This window comes from Bacillus rossius, chromosome 10 (assembly GCF_032445375.1).
Source record: "Bacillus rossius redtenbacheri isolate Brsri chromosome 10, Brsri_v3, whole genome shotgun sequence".
Taxonomy (NCBI): Eukaryota; Metazoa; Arthropoda; class Insecta; order Phasmatodea; family Bacillidae; genus Bacillus; species Bacillus rossius.
Window position 1 is genome coordinate 57,517,519 of NC_086337.1, and position 21,871 is coordinate 57,539,389.

Sequence of the window (21,871 nt, forward strand, 5' to 3'; positions counted from 1 at the left end):
CCCCCCCCCACGCAGGAGATGGACGAGTCGGTGCTCGCAGAGAGGCCGAACATCTACTGCCACTTCGCGCTGGGCATCGGGGAGCCCAAGTACATGCCGGTCACCGACTGGAAGGTGCTCACCGGCTTGCTGCAGGACGCGCTGGTGAGCTACAACGACCTGGTGGCCGCCATGAACCTGGTGCTCTTCGAGGACGCCATGATGCACGTCTGCAGGTGCGGGAAACAGCATTCCGCAATCAACGTCCATTTGATGCCGTAGTCAGTAGTGCATGCCTAGCATTTTGCTGCGGTGGTTTCCAGAGGTGAACGCAGACAGTGGCGTAGCCAGGATTTGTGTATGGGGGGTGTTAATAAGCATGCCCCCCCCCCCCCCCGTATTAAAGCATGGGGTCCGGGGGTCCTCCCCCGGGAAATTTTGGATTTTAAGGTGTAAAATGGTGCTATTTTAGCAGTTTTCGGTACTTAAATTTAAATATTGTAATGGTAAAATTTTTATTAATTTTAATATGAAATTTGTTTGAGTTGATGAATAAGAAGTTAATTAAAGATTGGGTCCTAGGGGGGGGGGGGGTTAAATCCCTAAACAACCCCCCCCCCTTGTTACGCCCCTGAACGCAGACTTCATATGTTCATTTTATTTTGTATCTGTCTGTCTGTTTTTACCCTCACTGTGGAGTCCAAGTTGTTATTGATATCCATAATTTTACATGCAATAAAGGTTAAACTTGTTGATCAGAGTTTACTGTGGTTAGAGTTTGTTAAAATAAATTGTTCATGGTGGAATTTCAAAGGGAAATACCAGGACCCTTTGTGCACGTAGTACAGTGTTGGTCTGTTCCAGGATAAACAGAATTCTGGAGTCACCCCGGGGCAGTGCGCTCCTGGTCGGGGTCGGAGGCTCCGGGAAGCAGTCTCTTTCGCGGCTCGCCGCCTTCATATCCAGTCTCGAGGTGGTCCAAATACAGCTAAGGAAAGGATATGGGATCCCCGACCTCAAGGCAGGTTTCATTCATGTCGCTGCAAGCATGCACCTCGGGTGGACTTTCGTGTACCTTTATGTTTGTACTTTAGTAGTTTTATGATTATGCTTACGTGTCTTTTAACTGCATCTCTACTAAAAATAAAGGTTCATAACTCTTAATGGCATTAAATTAAAAAAAATAATTGAAACAAACATTGGGTGAAAGTAAGTGTGCAAGTTTGTGAGGGAAACATTACTTGAACACGGAGAAACATAATTTGTAAGTTCACTTCGATGCAGTTCTACCCATTAGAAAGTCAAAATACCCTATAAATAAAATTCATCAATATTTAACCACTATCATAAACAAACATTCTGAACGTATCTCTATCAAACCGGGGATGGCAAACACTTCTATTGCATTAGGTACGCTTAAACAAATACAAGAACATCAATATTTTGTATCCCTATGCTGGGATGTCCCACAACAGTGATAATACTATTTAAATAATGAAACTTATTGACAATGTTGGAAGGCTTTTTCATAAAACAGCCTTAACGTATTGTTTTGGGCTTTAAATCTTGTCAAAAACTAAGCTTTAAGAGAAGATAACTATCAATGACACACATAAATGGCAATGGGGAAGGATCGATAATGATCTTTGACAAGGAACCATCGTAGCTTTAGCAAGGAGTGTTTCAGAATCTAAGATGACCGAGCTCATGACTCTCACCGCGTGGTGAAATATAACTCTCGGTGACACGGGACTCCCGTTGTCCAGCTGGAGAAAGTGCCGTAGGCGACGGTCGGTGTGCCCAGATGGAGCTGTCGGGACTCTACCTGAAGGCGGGGCTGAAGAACGTGGGCATCATGTTCCTGATGACGGACGCGCAGGTGCCGAGCGAGCACTTCCTGGTGCTCATCAACGACCTGCTGTCGACGGGCGAGGTGCCCGACCTCTTCCCCGACGACACCGTCGAGAACATCCTGGCCGGCGTGCGCAACGAGGCGAGTGCCCGCCGACCCAATCTCGAGGTCACTGTGCCTTTTTAACACATGCCATTAAGTTAGTGAAGAGATACAATTGGCAACAAACTTTGTTACAGTGTCAGAAACGAGGCTTTAAGATACTATAACTATCAGCGACATACAACAATGGCATCGGGGAAGGATTCAACAACTAACTTTGACAAGGAACCATCGTAGCTTTAACTTGGAGTGACTTCAGAAAACCACGAGAAACATTAAACGAGACTTCCGAGCTCATGAGAATGCTTGCCTGCATTAAAGCACACCTGCTGTACCACACTTCAGACATTCTAACTTTGAAATGGAATGTTCCAGTATTTTTGAATGTTCTACTACTTTATACCTCCTTCATGACTCCAATTTGGCTTCACACAGATGGTAATTAAAATGGTGAATATACTTACGCAGTTTTGGATAGTGTTCAGAGGTTATTTTCGAAGGTTTATGGTAATGGTGCTGGAAAAATTCAAGATTTTGTTTTCTTCAAGCAATACATACTGAGACATGTAGGAGCGTAGGCAGCATTTTTTTTCTGGGGAGGGGGCGTTACAAATTCTTTCCATTTATCGGTGGTAGCATGTGTTGCCTTTCTCTCAGATGTGATGCAGTCAGAGACGAGATGTGGATGTTCGTGTGGCTGGGTCCCAGTAGTTGCTCACCCGGGGGGTTGTGTGGCGGTGAGCGGACGGACAGAGCTGAGACGTGGCTGATGCGTGGCTGATGCGTGCAGGTGAAAGGGGCCGGGCTCGCGGACACGCGGGAGAACTGCTGGAAGTTCTTCATCGACCGCGTGCGGCGCCAGCTCAAGGTCGTGCTGTGCTTCTCGCCCGTGGGCTCGACGCTGCGCGTGCGCGCCAGGAAGTTCCCCGCCATCATCAACGGCACGGCCATCAACTGGTTCCACGAGTGGCCGCAGGAGGCGCTCATCTCCGTCTCCAAGAGGTTCCTGGAGGAGCTCGACGTGCTGCCGGTGAGAGAGCTGCTCGCCTCTTGCCGTAGTGGGGTCCCTCCAACCACAGAGGACTTGAACAACTTGGGCCAGGAACGATGTCATCATTTATACCTTGCAGCAAATCTCTTTAAAGCATAAGCACGCATATGCACGAAAGGTCACAAATATCAAATCCTGATTTTCTTACTAATAAAAGCTTGAGTTGACTTACTGCCGACAGGTAGTTTAAATATGGTTTCAATCATTTTTATCATCTACTTCAAGAAGGTAAAATAAATTGACAATTTTACTCCCAATAGTTGACTTGCTACAAGTCTTAGAATTAACTTGTTGTTCAATCTTCCATGTTGTGATATTCTGCCTCGTAAACAAACAATATAATATATTCAGTGGGAAAAATCACTTCATTATAATTACGGTCATTCTGATTATGACCAATTTATTGAACATTATTGTCATGTCCTGTCGTTTCCCGATCCAAAGAAAAAGGTGATTCATTTTGCAGTACTAAAATGTCTTGAAAGAGGAATGTAATAAAGCTGTAGCTACAAACCTGTATTTGCAGTTCGCATGTTGACATTCTTGGTAATAATGAAAAAAAAAGTTACTGTCCCCATTGTAAAGGTGAATGTTGGGCGATGCGTCTCACTTTATGCTCGGAGGCATAAGGAAATGAACCCCAGGATTGTAGTAGGCTCCGACCCACTTGGGCGCGAACACGGTGCTCAACATCTGGAGTCATACAGTGGTGCTGGACTAGAACCCACAGCCCTCGCCAAAAGAATGTGTTGTGTTGTTATGGAACATTCATAGCTATTTAATGTATTTTAACAAGATGGACAGTATTTTAATATAGCTCCTTGTCCTTGGTTCCTCAAAGAAAATCTTTTCGAGTTTTAAATATTGGCGCATCGTTCTGTCGACCATAACTTGTAGAACTAACCACCCGACCGCCTGCCACTCCACTCTGCAGCAGAAACAAAATCCAAATGAATGAAAGAGAGAGAGAGAAAGAGAGAGAATACATCGTGCGACCTTGAGACAAGTGATGCTCTAACGCACTAGCATAGGAGCTTGGAATCACGAACACCCCCCCCCCCCCCTTTTTTTAAAGCAGAGCCATCTAGCGGAGGAGCTTGCAACTACCTCAGTTTTAGATCCAAAAATGGTCAGAATAAATCGATCCTCTCACGACTGGTATACATTATGTATATATATATATATATATATATATACAATGGTTATAGGAGTTTTTGGGTGGTGGGAGGGGGGATGGAGAGCATCTCTAGTCCCATTGGAGCACCGCTCGTGACGATGCTGGCTTGTCAGACGTGTGGCCAGAAGGTGATAGGTGATACCGGGGCCGGGTGTCCGCAGCGGTGCTACCACGACTCCGCCTCCAACTTCATGGCCTTCGTGCACACCTCGGTGAACACCATGTCGAAGGTGTACCTGCAGAACGAGCGGCGCTACAACTACACGACCCCCAAGTCCTACCTGGAGCAGATCAGCCTGTACTCGAAGCTGCTGCGGCAGAAGAGCGCCGAGCTGGCCGGCAAGGTGGAGCGCCTGGAGAACGGCCTGGAGAAGCTCAAGAGCACGGCGGAGCAGGTGGGTCCCCCTCCCGAACACTTCCCAGGGGGGAAAACACACTCGAGAACTAACATTCCGCCTGCTAAGTATGCATCGGGTATACATTTACGGGAGACCTAAGATACACATAAAGTTCTGATATTCCCGATTACACCAGAACAATTCACCTTCGGCCAAATTCGGAATTGGTTTTATTTTTGAGCAGGAAAAATGAATTCAAATATTAAAAGTGCTCTGTTAGGTTGGATACATTAAAACACTTTAAACACTATGGACGGTTAGTTAGGTTAGTATAGCTACAATAAAATAAATATATATAAATAAACCCGAGGTTGGCCGAAGGTGAATTGTTCGGGTGTAATTGGGAATGGTATAACTTTATGTGCATCTTAGGCTTCCCATCCATTTACCCAAATGGCAACCGTCCATGTGTGAACGTCATGTACTCACCCCTGTGAATCAAATAGATGGACACTGTTAGTGATTATGACAGATTAGTATGTTACTATGGGTATAACAGCATAAAATTGTTAATTACTGAATATCACCACCATTTTTCTGTTATTAAATTATGCTTTTGGACAGCTAAATACATTATAGAACACCTGAAAAATAATACACATTGTGTCAAATACAAAAATTTAGGATTAAAAATTATAACATTTTGAGAAAATGATTCATGTTATTTCAGTGCATCAAATCTCGCATTTATAAAACAGAATAAGAAATTTATTTTATTGTTTTATTTGAAAATTTTTTTTATAAATAATTTTAATGAAGTCATAGAATTTGTAGCTCCAAATTTAGGTTATCGTTTGCTTATATCTTACCCATAACAAATATAATGCTGTATTGACCTGATCCTTTGGTGAAATTTAGAGAGATTTTAAATTATCCACATGGGTGTGGCTAAACTTTTGTACTGCTAATGTGAGTTTTGTTTGTTTTGTTTTGAAAGGTGGATGATCTCAAAGCAAAACTTGCCATCCAGGAAATAGAACTCCAGCAGAAGAACGAAGCCGCGGATGCCCTCATAGAAATTGTTGGGATCGAGACAGAAAAAGTTTCAAAAGAAAAAGCTTTTGGTATGTCCTTGTGAAAATTCGAGCGAATGTAAATTCTTGTTATCACCAGTCATTAGATTATCGTAACATATCAGAATATTCATAACTTAAAGAAGACCTGTCTGAGATATTTACAATTCATAATAATTTCAAAGCTATTAATAAAACCTGCTCACCTGGTACGTAATGGAAAGTAAAGCCATGTTTTGTTTATTTTCGGTGTTGCAGCAGTACCTTAACTTGTACTCCAAAATACAAGGCTGAAGTGTCGAAACTGAAATCGTCCCTGTACCAAGAAAGTTGGCCAGAGAAAATGTTTAAAAAAAGCACGTTTGTTCATGCCATAAGTTTTCGTCCCCTCGTTGACCGAACGTGCTTGCTGCTACAGCGGACGAGGAGGAGACCAAGGTGGGGCTTATCGCCGAGGAGGTGACGAAGAAGCAGCAGGACTGCGAGGAGGACTTGGCTAAGGCCGAGCCCGCGCTCACCGCCGCCCAGGAGGCGCTCAACACCCTCAACAAGGTCAGCCTCAACAACAACTACAACAACAGCAGGCACCATCACCTCCACTCCCTCCTGCAGCTCTCACAGCACACTTGCACTAGTGTCATCATCGGATGAAGCTGTTGGTGTTGTGTGTCTCGTGTATTGTGTTAGGGTGAGGGTATCACATCTATCTTAGAAAATGTCTTGTCTCAAAAGCTGGCTCTGGTACGGTTGATTATGATGATTATGGGGTGTTACACCTCAGCTGCCACCACGGGGAGGTGACCACTGTGTAACTGGTAAATGTAGTGGTAAAAGTACAACACAAATACACACACTCGCTCTACTGTCATCGTCGGCGAAGGATGAAGTCGTTTGTGTTGTGCGTCTTGTGTATGGTGTTAGGGTGAGAGTATCACGTCTTTCATGGAAAATTTCTGGTCTCAAAAGTCGGCTTGGTACTGTAGATGATGATGGTGATGACACCTCAGCTGTCACCACGGGTACAACACAAATACATGTGGAAATAAATCTCCAATGTGCTGTGGAATCGAAATTAGGACCATCAACACACCATATAGATGCACTAAGCCAGCTATTATGGCTTGATTAAATTAAAATCTAAGCCAAAAAGCCAAAATTGGCGTCGTTCCTTCACCTCTGTAGGAACACATGTTCTGTAGTATAATACCGGACAGCCCCGAGATTTTCGTGAGACAAGCATGGCATGGTTGTCACACCAATCCTAAAGATGACAAAATGTGCATCAGGTATAAAAGCAGTGTTTAATATGTACGATACCAACATTATGACGAAGGAAAACTTTCATATGTTTTTTGTTAAAAAAAATAGTTGTTATAAATAAACCTCAGGTGTATAAAATTTCCTAGCTGAAATAAAAAATAAATTTTGGCATCTGATAGTAAAACACATTATTAAATAATTTATTCGTGATATAAAATTGTAGTGACACACCCTGTCACAAGGTTTTATGTCGCATTCTCACCAGAATTGACTGCATAGAGTTTCCCGACGTGGTTTTTTGGAATACTGAATAGGTCAAAACCTTGTGTTCCAATATAATAATGTCAGCTAATTTTCGTGCTAAACCTGACTGGTGTTGTGATGTCGCTGCCCAGCATAGGCCAACCTAATGGAGCTGAAATCTTTCTGGTCGCTGCCCAGTTTGGTCTCCAGTGTTACGGCAGCAGTCATGGTGCTGATGGCGCCCAACAGAAAAATCCTGAATGAATGCCAACAACTATGTTATGGTGGTGTTGGTGCGCTGTGCAGGCCAACCTGTTGGAGCTGAAATCTTTCTGGTTGCTGCCCAGTTTGGTCTCCATTGTTACGGCAGCAGTCATGGTGCTGATGGCGCCCAACAGCAAGATCCCGAATGACGTCAACTAGTTGTCGTACCAACAACTGACTGGTGTGTGTTATGGTGGTGTTGGTGCTGTGTGCAGGCCAACCTGACGGAGCTGAAGTCGTTCGGGTCACCGCCCGGCGTGGTCACCAATGTTACGGCGGCGGTCATGGTGCTGATGGCACCCAATGGCAAGATCCCCAAGGACCGCAGCTGGAAAGCAGCCAAGGTGAATGCATAGAACGTGCAGCATGCACTCTTTGGGCCCTGAAAGTAACAGGAGGGGCCCTTTGTCCGTACAATTCTCTACGAATTAAGATCCCAGCATGAAGTGTGCACCTAATGGACAAACCCTGAGAATGTCCAATGACCTCCGGAAATTTCCACAAAGTTTCTTACATACAAAAATTCTGTGAAGGACACTATGGTAACCAAACACAGTTTTCCCATGGAAGAAAACTGTTTCCCCAGCTGCAGTTACACTGAGAACCCATTTAACTCATTAAAGTATGATTTAACATTTAAGTAATTAACATAAATCAAAAATTAGTTTTTGTTTTGAATGAAAAATTTAATTTCTTCTAACACAGGCCGAAATTATTGTTTAAGCCCACTATAAATTTTTGGACATAGATAAAATATGTAAAGCTAATACAACAAAAATGGTTTTAGCTATTAAACTATCACGCATTGCAAAATATAACTGGCAAACCCCCGAAAAATATGCGAGTCAGCAAAATCTGTTTTCCATCAAAGTATTGTTTCCGTTTTCATGGTTTATTTTCCTTACTTTAAGTAAACGAATGTTACGATGGTGCATATATGCGCTTTAACCATCCGATAAAGACAAGTTGCACTTGTGAATACTGCGTGTTGCGCGATGCAGATCATGATGGCGAAGGTGGACGCTTTCTTGGACGCGCTCATCAACTACGACAAGGAGAACATCCACCCCGAGATCATCAAGGCCATCCAGCCGTACCTCAAGGACCCGGAGTTCGAGCCGGAGTTCGTGCGCAGCAAGTCCGGCGCCGCGGCAGGTACCGCCCGCTGCATCGTGCGCACGGTGCGACACTCACTCTGTTCCCTTTCCTCGGAACAGTGCTTCTTACCCTCTACATCCAGACATCATGTTTACATCACGTCACACTCTGTTAAGAGTGCGTGTTTAGATCATATTCATCCTAATGGTCAAAATAGCTTTTCTTTTCCAAGCACAATATTTTTTTATAGTAATATATTTTAAATATTCTGTTTTATTCTAAGTACAGGGATCTGTATTTAACTCATAATGGTATTTAGTCTACATTGGTGTTTATAAACGATTCAACATCCACTTAAAGTGCAATAAATTTATTTTCTGCTAATAAATTTCACTTAGTTCAATTGTTATTTCATCTAGTAGGTTTTAAAACAATATATTAGTATAGATAATAGTGGTCAATAGTTATTTTCAATCTAACTTCTTGGCATTTTAGGTTGAGGCCACGTCTGGGTAATTGATGCTTTTCCCGACGTTTAGTAATTTTGGGTAGCCAATCTCAGCTAGGCTGTGAATAACTTGCCGGAACACCATATCGTTAGACGTCAGTCACCCTTGAAGATAACTGCAACAAGGCTCGCTGAAGCGTCGGGGAAACTATCAATGACACAGACGCGTGCAGAACACAAGATGTAGTTAGGGACTGCGCCCACGAAAGAATACCAGTCGCAATGTCATTATTTGTTGTACGATCGCAAACGAGATAGTTTGGAATTCGGTTTTTTTTGACGTGAAAACATCTAATAAATCAATGAACGCCGGCTGCACGCACGAAAAAGTGTCCCGTTTGAACATTGTCCCGTTATGCTGTGTCCCGTTACGCTCATTGTACGCTTGCGCCGCATCTATCTCTCTTCCACTAGATTGGAACAACCATCGATTTCACTTTTTCGAGGCAAATTAAACTTGAAACACTCCCATTCGTTTCCTACTTTTCGTATCATCGTCCTATCCTTAACAGAATAACACAGATTGGAAGAAGTTAAATAGCAAACACGTATAAAATTTATAGTTAAAATAATCTGTTCGTTAAAGTAATAAACATATTTGAATTAATGAGTGCAAATAAAAGTAAAATTTTCAATCAAATTGTAGATTTCATTTCACTCCTTGTTTGTATCCATACAAAATAGTGATAATTCAATAAAAATGATTCAATTTTATTCATAAAAGTATGCAATCATTTCATCAATGTTTTGTTTAGACGGTGTCACGTTAAACTATCGTCCGTAAACCGACTTTACGGACAACCAATTTTTGTTTTGTTGCGACGGCGAGCGTGTTCGAGTGTTGGTGTTCCTCGGTGCAGGATTGTGCGCGTGGGTCATCAACATCATCAGGTTCTACGAGGTGTACTGCGACGTGGAGCCCAAGAGGAAGGCACTCGCCCAGGCCAACGCTGAGCTGGCCGCAGCCACGGAGAAGCTGGCCGTCATCAAGAGGAAAGTGGCCGTGAGTTGACCTCCTGACCCCGCCACGACACGGCGTCGACTCAGTCGTGCCCGCAACGTTTCAACCAGGAGTTTAGGATCTGGAACCTCGAGTTCTCTTGAGTGATTCTGTGACTGGCAACGTTTCAACCAGGAGTTTAGGATCTGGAACCTTGAGTTCTCTTGAGTGATTCTGTGACTGGCAACGTTTCAACCAGGAGTTTAGGATCTGGAACCTCGAGTTCTCTTGAGTGATTCTGTGACTGGCAACGTTTCAACCAGGAGTTTAGGATCTGGAACCTCGTGTTCTCTTGAGTGATTATGTGACTGGCAACGTTTCAACCAGGAGTTTAGGATCTGGAACCTCGAGTTCTCTTGAGTGATTCTGTGACTCGCAACGTTTCAACCAGGAGTTTAGGATCTGGAACCTCGAGTTCTCTTGAGTGATTCTGTAAATGCTCAAATATGGTTGAACACAATGTCTCAAACATTTGTCATTGCTGGTTGTCACAGGGAAGTTGTTAGGAATTATTAACCAAAAAAGATCAGTACATAAACACACTGATAGTAATCAAACATAAGTTGATATCAAATGTTACATGCTTTGACAACACAGATGATTCCGTAGAAGGAACATATTACAAACACATTAAGCATGAACTTTCCATATTAAATATAAGTTGGTTTTTTTAGAAAAATATATCCATATTTTTGCATCAATATTAAATAATTGAGTTAGGACTGTATTGCACCAACGTCTTTCGTCGAGTTACCCGATTTTTTATGGTACGATTTTGTAACTATGGCACTTCTTCGGAAATGAGTCCAGAATTCAAAGCTAACTTATCCTCAGTTTAGATTGAATGAGAAATGGCCTCGAATGGAACTTGTCCGAACCATGTGTGACCGCACGAAAAGAGTTGGACATGTTTATCTGGAGTAATATTCCGGAACGTGTGTGAGCGCGCCCTAATGAACCGGGACGCCTAAGATGTACATCAAGTTCTGTCCCTGCCCGAACACGCCTTAATATTCACCTTCGGCCAACCTCGGGTTCATTTATGTATATTTATATTTCTCTGTTTATTTTAATGTAGCTATACTAACCTAACTAACCGTCCATAGTGTTTTAAAGTTTTTTTAATGTAGCTAACCTAACCGACCACTTTTAATATTTGAATTCATTTTTCCTGCGCAAAAATAAAACAAATCCCGAGGTTGGCCGAAGGTGGATATTCGGGCGTGTTCGGGCAGGGACCGAGCTTGATGTACATCCTAGGCTTCTCCCATGAACCACGCGTGTGCGGGAGTGTGTCTGCGAGCGCACCAGCACTTCGTTCCTCCTCGCTGCGCAGTCGCTGGAGGAGCAACTGGCCAAGCTCACGGCGGACTTCGAGCAGGCCACCTCTGAGAAGCAGCGCTGCCAGGAGGAGGCGGACGCCACCAACAGGACCATCTGCCTCGCCAACCGCCTGGTGGGCGGCCTCGCCTCCGAGAACGTGCGCTGGGCCGAAGCCGTCGCCAGGTGACGCTCACCCGCCCTCCCTTTCTCTCTCTCACCAGCCCCGTCACGTGACGACCATCACGACAACACAGCTTCATCTCTGAAAGATTTGTCCAAAGAGAGTGCATGACTTGATGTAAGCTTTTGGACACACTGAAGGCTTCCATGAGCTTCATAGGAAAGTGTAAACAGGTGAAGTACATTCACGTGAACCTTAAACTGCGTGTAACACTATCCTTAAAAATACTAAAATACATTAAGCTGAGTAAATAGTGTTCAAAAGAGTAATCTAAATATTATAGCCAAGGATGGATGCAAAGGTTAAATTAGCAAGAAATGAATTTAATACATTAATACATTTCGTTTAATCCTGGGCAAAAGCCTCACGTAAAACCTTATACAAATTCATCATTCTTTCACAAGAAGTAATACTGAGTATTTATTAATATTGATAGCAAGAAAAATCAGCGGTACAAATGCCACGGCAAAATACGTGAACACATATCTATGTTTTCTTTAAGATTAAATACTTGATAGAATACATGATAGAAACTTGATAGATACTTGATGGATAGCAATTTTACAATTAAGTGTTAACGCTTTCACACAGGGATAATGAATGTCGTTAACACAGACATGCCTCATTAGAGAATACAAAAAAAAAAACGTTAAATGAACATGCAGGCGACCGCGGCCTAACCTACACTAGGCGGTATAAGCTTACTGTAAAGCGTGATAAAGCATGATATAAAAAGAAAACTCACAAATTAATACATTAAATGCATTACGTAAAAACAAGTCCTAACGAAGACTGTAGACCAGACGGGGAGAAACGTCAAACAAACTATGCATGGTATTAATACAAAAACGATCAAGGAAAACAATAAATGCCAAATAGAATTTTGAAGGTGACGGCCGAAATAAGAATTTATAGTACAGCTATTACCAAGTACCGATTACATGACTGTAAGGGTCACCACCTTACAACACTTACGTGCATTCTCCCCGCTGTCACACTCTCTCTCTAAAGCAATTATCTGACTACATGCTTAATTCAGCACCGCACGACCAGCACCGACTGACTGCTTACGAACAAGAAGAGCCTTCAAGGCATTACACCTAGTTTTAATTAAGCAAGAGGGCGCCACGCGCATGCGCGGACACCTCACGAGGGGAAGTCAGACACAGCACTGGACGCAGAGAGGGGGGGGGGGGAAAGTAGGAAGGGAAGGAGCGCCGAAGCCCGCCGCGCGGCGCGAAGTTCAAGTGACGCGCACCGACCACTTCAACACGCCATTGCTAGAGACATGCCAAAGTTCGCGGATTCATTCGGCGATAAGCTAGAATTCTAACACATATACCTCTTAGATAATTTTGCTAATGGCTAAATGTTCATCTGGACGAATCTCAACCAGTTATAAACCCTTCAACCAAAGACAAAACCAGCTGAGACGACTTACAAGTCGGCAGCCAATGAACTTGCATTATTTGCCCGAGTGTACTGGGGCATGTGCAGTCTATCCTGAAGGCCATCGAAACCGCGAATTTTGCAGGTCTCTAGCCATTGCTAAGCACATGTATGTCTGCAGAAGAAAACTACAAAAAAAAAACCAAAAGACAAAAACGTCTTTTCGTTTTGTCGTGTTTCTGTCTCGTTTCAAATGTTGTGCAGTATTTTTTTTTAGGGGTATGATATTTTTTGTGCTGTCATCATTTTTAGTTTTTTTTTGTTCTCTTAGTCAATTTTTCTTTGTTTTTCTTTGTTTGTTGACCATGCTCCTGTTATCTAATATTATGTGATATTTATATCCTGTTGACAACAGCAATTCTTTTGTTTAATTTGTGTTTTTTGTCTTTTGGGTTTTTTGTAGTTTTCTTCTACATACATGCATGTGCTTAGCAATGGCGTATGTCCGAAAGCTTACATCAAGTCGAGTTCCGTCTGGCTGCCTGCCCGGGCCGTGCCACCCTCGGTGGTGCTGCAGCGTGGTGCAGCGTGTGAGCACCTCGGCTCCGTGTTGCAGCTACATGCAGCAGGGCACCACCCTGCCGGGAGACGTGCTGCTGGTGACGGCCTTCATCTCGTACGTGGGCTGCTTCACCAAGCAGTACCGCCTGGACCTGCTCAACAAGATGTGGCTGCCCTACGTCAAGACCATAGAGGTGCGCGACGGTCAAGTCTGCTGTCCGTCGTATAACTGTCTCTTCTGAGACGTGCTTGGTTCAAAGTCATCCAAGAAGGCAGACAACACAACGACGACAACACTGACGACGCTAACTGTAGGTTCCCCATGACAAAGCAGTTGCGACGTTTCGGGAACTGTTTTGTCACACCAAAGCTACTGTGTTCGTCGATGTTGTTTATCTTAATTGTTGTGTTCGTATATTTGCTGCGTTGTCAAGGATGTTGATGTCTGCCTGCAATTACTGTTATTGTTGAAACTGCCCCGTCGATTTTAGCCACTGTGTTCGTCTGTGCTGTTATTATTTTTTTTCATGACTAAATTACCTTTCACGTATTTCTTTTACTGTCTGATATTTAAGTCTGAATCACAAGATTTAGGCTTTTTATTCCTGTGGGTTTATTTTTGTATTTCGCATGTGTGCCGGCAGCAAGAAGACATTTATGAGTGTGACGTCATCGCTGAACAAGAATCTTCCCTCCTTCCTCCTCTCCTTCTGATTTCTCCCTCCCTGGTGGTCTGTACTGCCTCCCCTCCTTTTCCCCTACTCCAGTCTTCTCTCTGCGCATGCGCTCTAGCGGCCGGTCGCCCAGATAGTTTCAACGGCTGTCTAATGTTCTTATTATGTTGGGTGCGAACGAGGCAACATGTAACTAATTGGGTAGCAGGTAGTTCTCCGTGTCAGACGTGTGTGGGCAGCACGAAGGTTAGGGTATGCGATTAAATTTGGATTACACTTTTTCTTAAAAAAATTTTTTGGATTGCCTTTTGAAATTTTGTTTGTCTTACCGTTAATCATATCGTGTAGGAATCATTTGTGTGCAACATGACATGACGAACAGTGCAAAATTTCAATGGAGTACGTCCAAAGGAATTGTATTAAATCAAAAAATTCCCCACTGCATGGATCATTTTAAAGAATGTGTCGCTAGTGGACCGGATGCTGAACCCTGGTGGGTGCATGGTGCTTCTCAGTAGCGGATCCAGAAGGGGAAGGGGGGCTAAGGGTCTCAAGCCCCCTCCAAAAGCATCTGGGTCCACTATTGTTTAGGTGTTTGCCTTGATGAAGCCTAGAGCTCAGCTGGGTCAAGCCCCTCCTGTATCCGCCACTGGTGCTGGTGCCTGCAGCCTTCCATCCCCATCACGGAGGGCCTGGACCCGCTCGCGCTGCTCACGGACGATGCGCAGATCGCCGTCTGGAACAACGAGGGGCTGCCCAGCGACCGCATGTCCACGGAGAACGCCACCATCCTGTCCAACTCGGACCGCTGGCCGCTCATGATCGACCCGCAGGTTCGCTGTCCTTCCTCCCGCACTGTCCGCGAAAGATGTGTCATTTCAAAAAAAAAAAAATTTTTTTGACGTGATAACGTCTTATAAAAAGGGACCGGAAAAATTCGTGGGTTCGATGACCTCTCGGATGAACTTTATAGTTCTACGTACACTCGGTCAAATGTCACCCTCTCATTGGCTGCTGTCTTGTGAAGGTGTCCCAATGTAGCGGCCTGCGATTCGACACAGCTTCGGTTGAGTGTTTCTCACTAACCCCAGAGTCGTCCAGGTGAGTTGTGAGCCAATAGCAGAGGCATCACTGAGGTATAACTATTTGAATTTCAGGCTGTCGTGAAATGAATCCGCGAATTTTTCCGGTCTCTACTTATAAATAGGGACTGGAAAAATTCGCGATTTCAATGACCACTAGGATAGACTCCGCGATTCTCTATGTACTCGGGCAACTATCACCTGGTCATTGGCTACCGACTCGGGACACCTGTTCACTGCGATTCTTATCATTCGATACTTCTTTTGTTGAACGTTTGCCATTGGCTCAGAGTCCTTCAGGTAAATTGCGGTCCAATCACTGACGCAGCATTAAGCTGAACGAGTTTTGGATTACAGCCTGTCTCGAAAGGATTCTGCGAATTTTTCCAGTCTCTACTTATAAATCGATGAACGCCGGCTGCACGCACGAAAAAATTGTCATGTTCCGCCTGAGCCGAGCGTGCCAGAACCGGCCAACCACCGTGCGAGAAAATCTTATATAATATCAAACAGGTTAGGGCAGGCTTTTTTTTAACTAATTGTTCGTGATTATATTTAAACTAATTATTTAAATTAAATTTGCAAAAACTGTAAATAATATTTAAAAATTAAAAAAGTATGTAATTTTTCATCAGTTTTTTCTTATGACGTTATCACGTAAAAATTATCGTCCGTAAACCAACTTTACAGATAACCCCCTTTTTTTTTAAGTTGATCTTCATCAGTTATGTTATAAAAAAATGATAAGAGAGAATTTTTACGATGCGCGCGCACCATGTAACAAATTTGCACAGGATGTAAAAAGGCTACACAAAAATAAAAATTGTATGTATGTGCCTATAAGTAATAGAAATTCTGTTTATTAACTTTTTCAAGTGTATTTATGTAAGTGAGGTTATGTTCCCGTATGTATAAATTATTTGCATTTTGAATAATTGAATTACAAATTAATTTTATTAATATGTTTATTATAATATTAAAACTGGATACATAAAATCTTTTTATTTTCATTGATTTTATACTTTAACTATGATATTTATATCACTCTAGTCCTTTTATTATTTTATTTCCATAAATTATTTGCATGCAAAATTAAAGTTAGGGTAATTTATTACTACACCATGAAAGTATAACTTCTAACTTGCGTACATAAGTACACATGCCCATTTTTACTAAATATTGCATTGCGAATATAACAATAACACAGTCCTCATTTTATAGAAAATTTTTTGTGTTTCTCAGCATCACGGGTGGAGAAGAGAATTATTGCATAGAATTCTTTTTGCAATAATGCTTGAATTATTATGGTAGCATTTGAGGCAATTTGACGACTAAAAGGTTGTTTACCTTAGCAATTTCTACACATGTTTGATATCAAGTTTGTTCACTCAAGCCATTGACATTAATCAAGTTTTTTAACAGCACTATTCTATAGGCCAAGAATTAACTAACTTGAATATAAAGCCAACTTTTCGTTGCTCCAAATATATACACAATCTATGGCGCATTTAAGATACAAATGCATATTTTGCGAACTTAAAATAGTGCAGTAGAATATTCCAGAGTATTAAGCAGAAATTTTGAATAATATAGGGACAATTCGATATATTTTCAGGCAATACAAAAAAAAATAATCTAAAATCCTATTAAAAATATCACGTGAAGGACGTAAAATCAAGTATATCAGTTTCTATTATCGTACAATTATCTCATACTTTTTTTTAAAGAGGTGTTTTGAAAGTGACCAACATGTTCAACAACTCAGGCATTCCATTATCTAAAAAATGGACACTGGTGAGAATGGATTTTCAGTTGCCAGTTGAGCAGTTAGTTGGAAGCCACGTCTTGACATTGCTTAAGATTCTGCCCGAAACGAACCGTACACGATTAAAAATAGTGCGTTCTTCGACAGCGGAATGCTTTGACGTCGATGCACGCGTGTGGCCAGCATTTGTGGTTGACTTGTGGTGGGGCCGGTCACGGTATCTTGAGTCTGCTGCGGGTACTTGGGCACGTAACCGCGGGATGACGTTGCCGACAAACACCTCTCGAGGTCGTACGCGAGCCACGGTGTGGTTGTTGCGTGGTGGTCATGGCGGTCGACTGACGGGTCGCGGGGGCTCGTGTGGCCAGCTGCAAGGAGTGAAGTGGATCAAGCAGAAGTACGGCGAGGAGCTGAAGGTGATCCGGCTGGGGCAGCGGGGGTACCTGGACACCATCGAGAAGGCGCTGACGAGCGGCGCGACCGTGCTGCTGGAGAGCATAGAGGAGAACCTGGACCCCGTGCTGGATCCCCTGCTGGGCAGGAACCTCATCAAGAAGGGCAAGTGAGTGCTTTCATTCGCAGATCCTCGCACCATCGTTGGTTATGCTCTGATCGAACACACAAACCAAGTTCTCTGACGAAACGTCTTCTGAAAATCTCAAGCACAAAATAATTGGTATTACAAAACCTACACTGATTGTGACCTTTAGCTGAAAGTGATGAGCAAATGTTACAAAGTGCGCCACTCTGCTGGGATAGGTCAGTTTGGCATAGCTGTAATTTAATAGTATTATCAATCATGGATTGGAACAGCATTGAGCTTTTGAGCTGGGGGGCGGGTATTGTGATCTTTGGCTGAGAGTGATGAGCAAAGGTTATATGATGACTAAAGTAATAAAGTGATGAAGGATTAATTAAGCTCAATTTCACTTTATAATCATTTAATACAATTTCTCAGACTACCTCATTGCAGTTCTTCACTGTTTGTCATGGGGAAAAAATTCATAAATGCAAAAATAAGAGATAAAAATGAAAACATGAAACCACATAGAACAATCCTAAATCAGTTACATCACAACGTCGACAGCACAGACGAACACATTCAAATTTAAATATTAGACAGCACAAGAATTTCATGAACAAAAAACTTAGTCATAAAAACATAATAACAGCACAGACGAACACAGTGCGATAACAAAGATGAGACAGTTTCAACAATAACAGCAAATGCAGGCAGACTACAAAACCTGATCAACGCAGCAAATAGTTAAAAACTGCAATTGCGTACGTCCTAGAAACTGTATTAAATCAAAATCTCTACATTGCATAAATCATTTAAAGTACTTTGAGCATTCTTACTTAAATTCTTACTGTATTATTATCTCAACATAGAAAGTTTAGCTTTCGCCAACCACTTGTAGTCCCTGAATTCAACCACAGGACTTCATTTCCTTGTGATGCTCAGGTTCGAATACACGTGGCACGTAATATGTACATGTGACGGGTAATGCTAGGAGAAGAAAAAGTAAACCTAGGTTTACCCAGGTTATCCTAGCATTGTCCAAGTTAGTTGGGTAAAGTTCGAATAGTAACAAATAAATTTTGAATTCTCGGTTTACCCCTGTAACCCTAAGTCTATCCAGCACTGACTGTGGAATGTTAGAAAAACCAAATATTGATAACTATAGTTTCATTGACACTTTAACTTACTAAGCTAACCCAACGTGCTCCTAATGATGCAAAACCCAACATTACCCAATCTCCATTGGGTATACCAAGTTGTACACGGGTTATAAATAGCCAGTTCCAAGTCTATTTTTAGTAATTATTCGGACTTTACCCTACATCCTTGGATTAATGCTTATTTGCTACCGCAATGGATGTTGAAGAGTTCGTCGAAGTTTAGGGCGCCACCACATGTATAATGGGCATGTAGACCCAGCTACTCTGTTCCCAGGGCCGTGACGTAACCTGTGTGTGGCGAGGCCCGTTTTGCCCTTTATCACTCAAAAGCTCCGAAATACGACGACAGGTGCTTGAAGCTCCTTCCTCCAGCAGCGCTCGCGACTCACTCCCCGTTCGTCCTCGGGAGACTTAAGATGCACATCTCAAGTTCTGCCATTCCCGAAAACACCCGAACAATTCACCTTCGGCCAACTTCGGGATTTGTTTAATTTTTTTCGCAGGAAAAATTAATTCAAATATTAAAAGTGGTCGGTTAGGTTAGCTACATTAAAACACTTTAAAACACTATGAATGGTTAGTTAGGTTAGTGTAGCTTCATTAAAACAAACAAGAGAAATATAAATGTATATATATAAATAAACCCGAGGTTGGCCAAAGGTGAATTGTTCGGGTGTAATCGGGCAGGGACAGAGCTTGATGGACATCTTGGGCTTCCCGAGTCGCTCGGCAACTCTCGGGAGCGGAGCACTGATGTCACATCGGCGGGCGGTCGTAGAGGGTGGTGGTGGAAGGAGGGGGCTCGCAGCTTGTAAAGGGGGGAGGTGGTGGCACATCGGGCTCAGAAGGGCGCACAGCCCGGGACGATGTCATAGTTAACCCGGTTTACTTCTTCTAGCCTGACATGATGTAAGCTTTTGGACATACGCCATTACTAAGCACATGCATGTCTGTAGAAGAAAACTACAAAAAAACACAAATGACAAAAAAAACACAAATTAAGCAAAAAAATTGCTGTTGTTAGGATATGGTGGTGTTTATATCCTGACAACAGCAATTTTTTGCTAAATTTGTGTTTTTTGTAGTTTTCTTCTACAGACATACATGCGCTTAGCAATGGCGTATGTCCAAAAGCTTACATCAAGTCATGCACCCCCATTGCACAAATCTTTCAAAGATAATTACTTCTTCCAGCGTTACCCGTAGCGTGCGTGTTGCTAACGAGATGTAGTTGTTCGCCGATGACACGGCAGCCAAGCTACTTGAGACGACGGCCGCGAGAGCCTGCGGACACTGTGAGACGCGTGTCTGGGCGAAGGGCCATCAAGATCGGCGACAAGGAGGTGGAGTACAACGCGAGGTTCCAGCTGATCCTGCAGACCAAGCTCGCCAACCCGCACTACAAGCCGGAGATGCAGGCGCAGACCACGCTCATCAACTTCACGGTGACGCGCGACGGGCTGGAGGACCAGCTGCTGGCCGAGGTGGTGAAGGCGGAGCGGCCCGACCTGGAGGAGCTCAAGGTACTACACCCGCCGACCGCCGACCGCCATCTCCCAAAACTCCACCCGCACCAGGATTGTTTCAAGTGAAGCCTCTTTGCTTAGGGGACTACAATTGTCAAGCGTTACGAAAATTCCAATCACGTGAGAGGAATAGGTGGGGGGAATCAGTAGTGGAGGAGATGGCAGGGAGAGGTAGCATACTTGTACACTTGAATACCTACACACTTTTATACTTGTGTACTAGCACACTTGCACACTTGCATACTTACCAAATCTTTCTTGTAGTATTACAAAAAATTTCTTGGCAAATGGGTTTTAGTAAATTTTTTTGTAGAAGCACACAAATTTTTTTTTCTGTGTATGCCATGATTAGTGTTACTTTACCTCCAAACTTAATGTAACAGGCGGAAGCAAATGGACTTTATGCAAATATGACCACGCACAATATTGAAATAGGTGAGATAGTGGTGGTTAAACTGCATAGTAGGTCATAACACCAAAAGTTTTCAAAAACATGTGATTTATTGCCCACTGAAACCATCATCTTAATTTAACTAAACACTTCTTTTTTTTTTCTTATACCCTGATATCATTATTATTTTTCACATAATTCTCGTAGCAAAAAACCAAATAAAAAATGCCTTCTCATGTTGTATACCCCACTATTTTTTATTTTTCATGTTAAATGTCATTTCAGGCTCATCTCATACTGTTAATGAGATTATTATTTGTGTAATGGGAGTGCATGACTTGATGTAAGCTTTTGGACATACGCCATTGCTAAGCACATGTATGTATGTCTGTAGAAGAAAACTACAAAAACAACAGCAACAACAATAATTTTTGCTCAATTTGTGTTTTTTGTCTTTTGTGTTTTTTGGCTTTTGTGTTTTTTGTAGTTTTCTTCTACAGACATACATGTGCTTAGTAATTGGCGTATGTCCAAAAGCTTACGTCAATTCACCAAAGTAGTTGTTTTTACAGGAAATATTGTTACAAAGGTTTTAATTCTACATCCAGATAACTGAATGAGAACAACTGCCTCTGCCACGGTGCTGGTTGAGGGATCCACGCGACAACGGGATGTGATGCTCGCAGGCGGAGCTGACCAAGCAGCAGAACGACTTCAAGATCATGCTCAAGTCGCTGGAGGACGACCTGCTGTCGCGGCTGTCCTCCGCGGGGGGCAACATCCTGGGCGACACGGCGCTCGTCGAGAACCTGGAGACCACCAAGAGGACCGCCGCCGAGATCCAACAGAAGGTCAGCGAGGGTCGCATCACCTCGGCCAAGATCGACCAGGCGCGCGAGTTCTACCGGCCCGCCGCCGCGCGCGCGTCGCTGCTCTACTTCATCCTCAACGATCTCAACACCATCAACCCCATCTACCAGTTCTCGCTCAAGGTTAGCACGACAGGACAAGCATTTTCTGGGCAGGCTTTGTTTTGGGCTGCAGCCACCAGGGTGTTCGTTCCACGAATTTCCTTCTCTCTGAACAGGAATGTAGTGCATGAAAGGTCAGTCAAATAGGACCAGCATTTCTATCTGGGTAGGCTGTGTTTTGGGCTTTTTGCCACCGGGGGTTCGTTTCACGAATTTCAATCGCTCTGAACAGGAATGTAGTGCATGAAAGGTCAGTCAAATAGGACAAGCATTTCTTTCTGGGTAGGCTGTGTTTTGGGCTTCAGCCACCGGGTGTTCGTTCCACGAATTTCCTTCTCTCTGAACAGGAATGTTTGAGCATAAAAGGTCAGTCAAATAGG

The 21,871-nt window shown here is 43.1% G+C and overlaps 1 protein-coding gene across 1 annotated transcript in view; it reads left to right on the forward strand.

Annotated features, from left to right (window-relative positions):
* The window catches only part of LOC134536258 (dynein beta chain, ciliary), a 124,964-nt gene that overhangs the window by 78,085 nt on the left and 25,008 nt on the right, over positions 1–21,871 (forward strand). Inside the window, 16 exon segments of the mRNA XM_063375967.1 lie at positions 16–215; positions 844–1,000; positions 1,784–1,972; positions 2,724–2,963; positions 4,323–4,556; positions 5,497–5,623; positions 5,991–6,124; positions 7,555–7,683; positions 8,341–8,494; positions 9,806–9,948; positions 11,282–11,451; positions 13,455–13,593; positions 14,742–14,906; positions 17,289–17,482; positions 19,922–20,126; positions 21,207–21,512. Of these exon segments, the coding sequence (XP_063232037.1) occupies positions 16–215; positions 844–1,000; positions 1,784–1,972; positions 2,724–2,963; positions 4,323–4,556; positions 5,497–5,623; positions 5,991–6,124; positions 7,555–7,683; positions 8,341–8,494; positions 9,806–9,948; positions 11,282–11,451; positions 13,455–13,593; positions 14,742–14,906; positions 17,289–17,482; positions 19,922–20,126; positions 21,207–21,512 (2,886 nt within the window).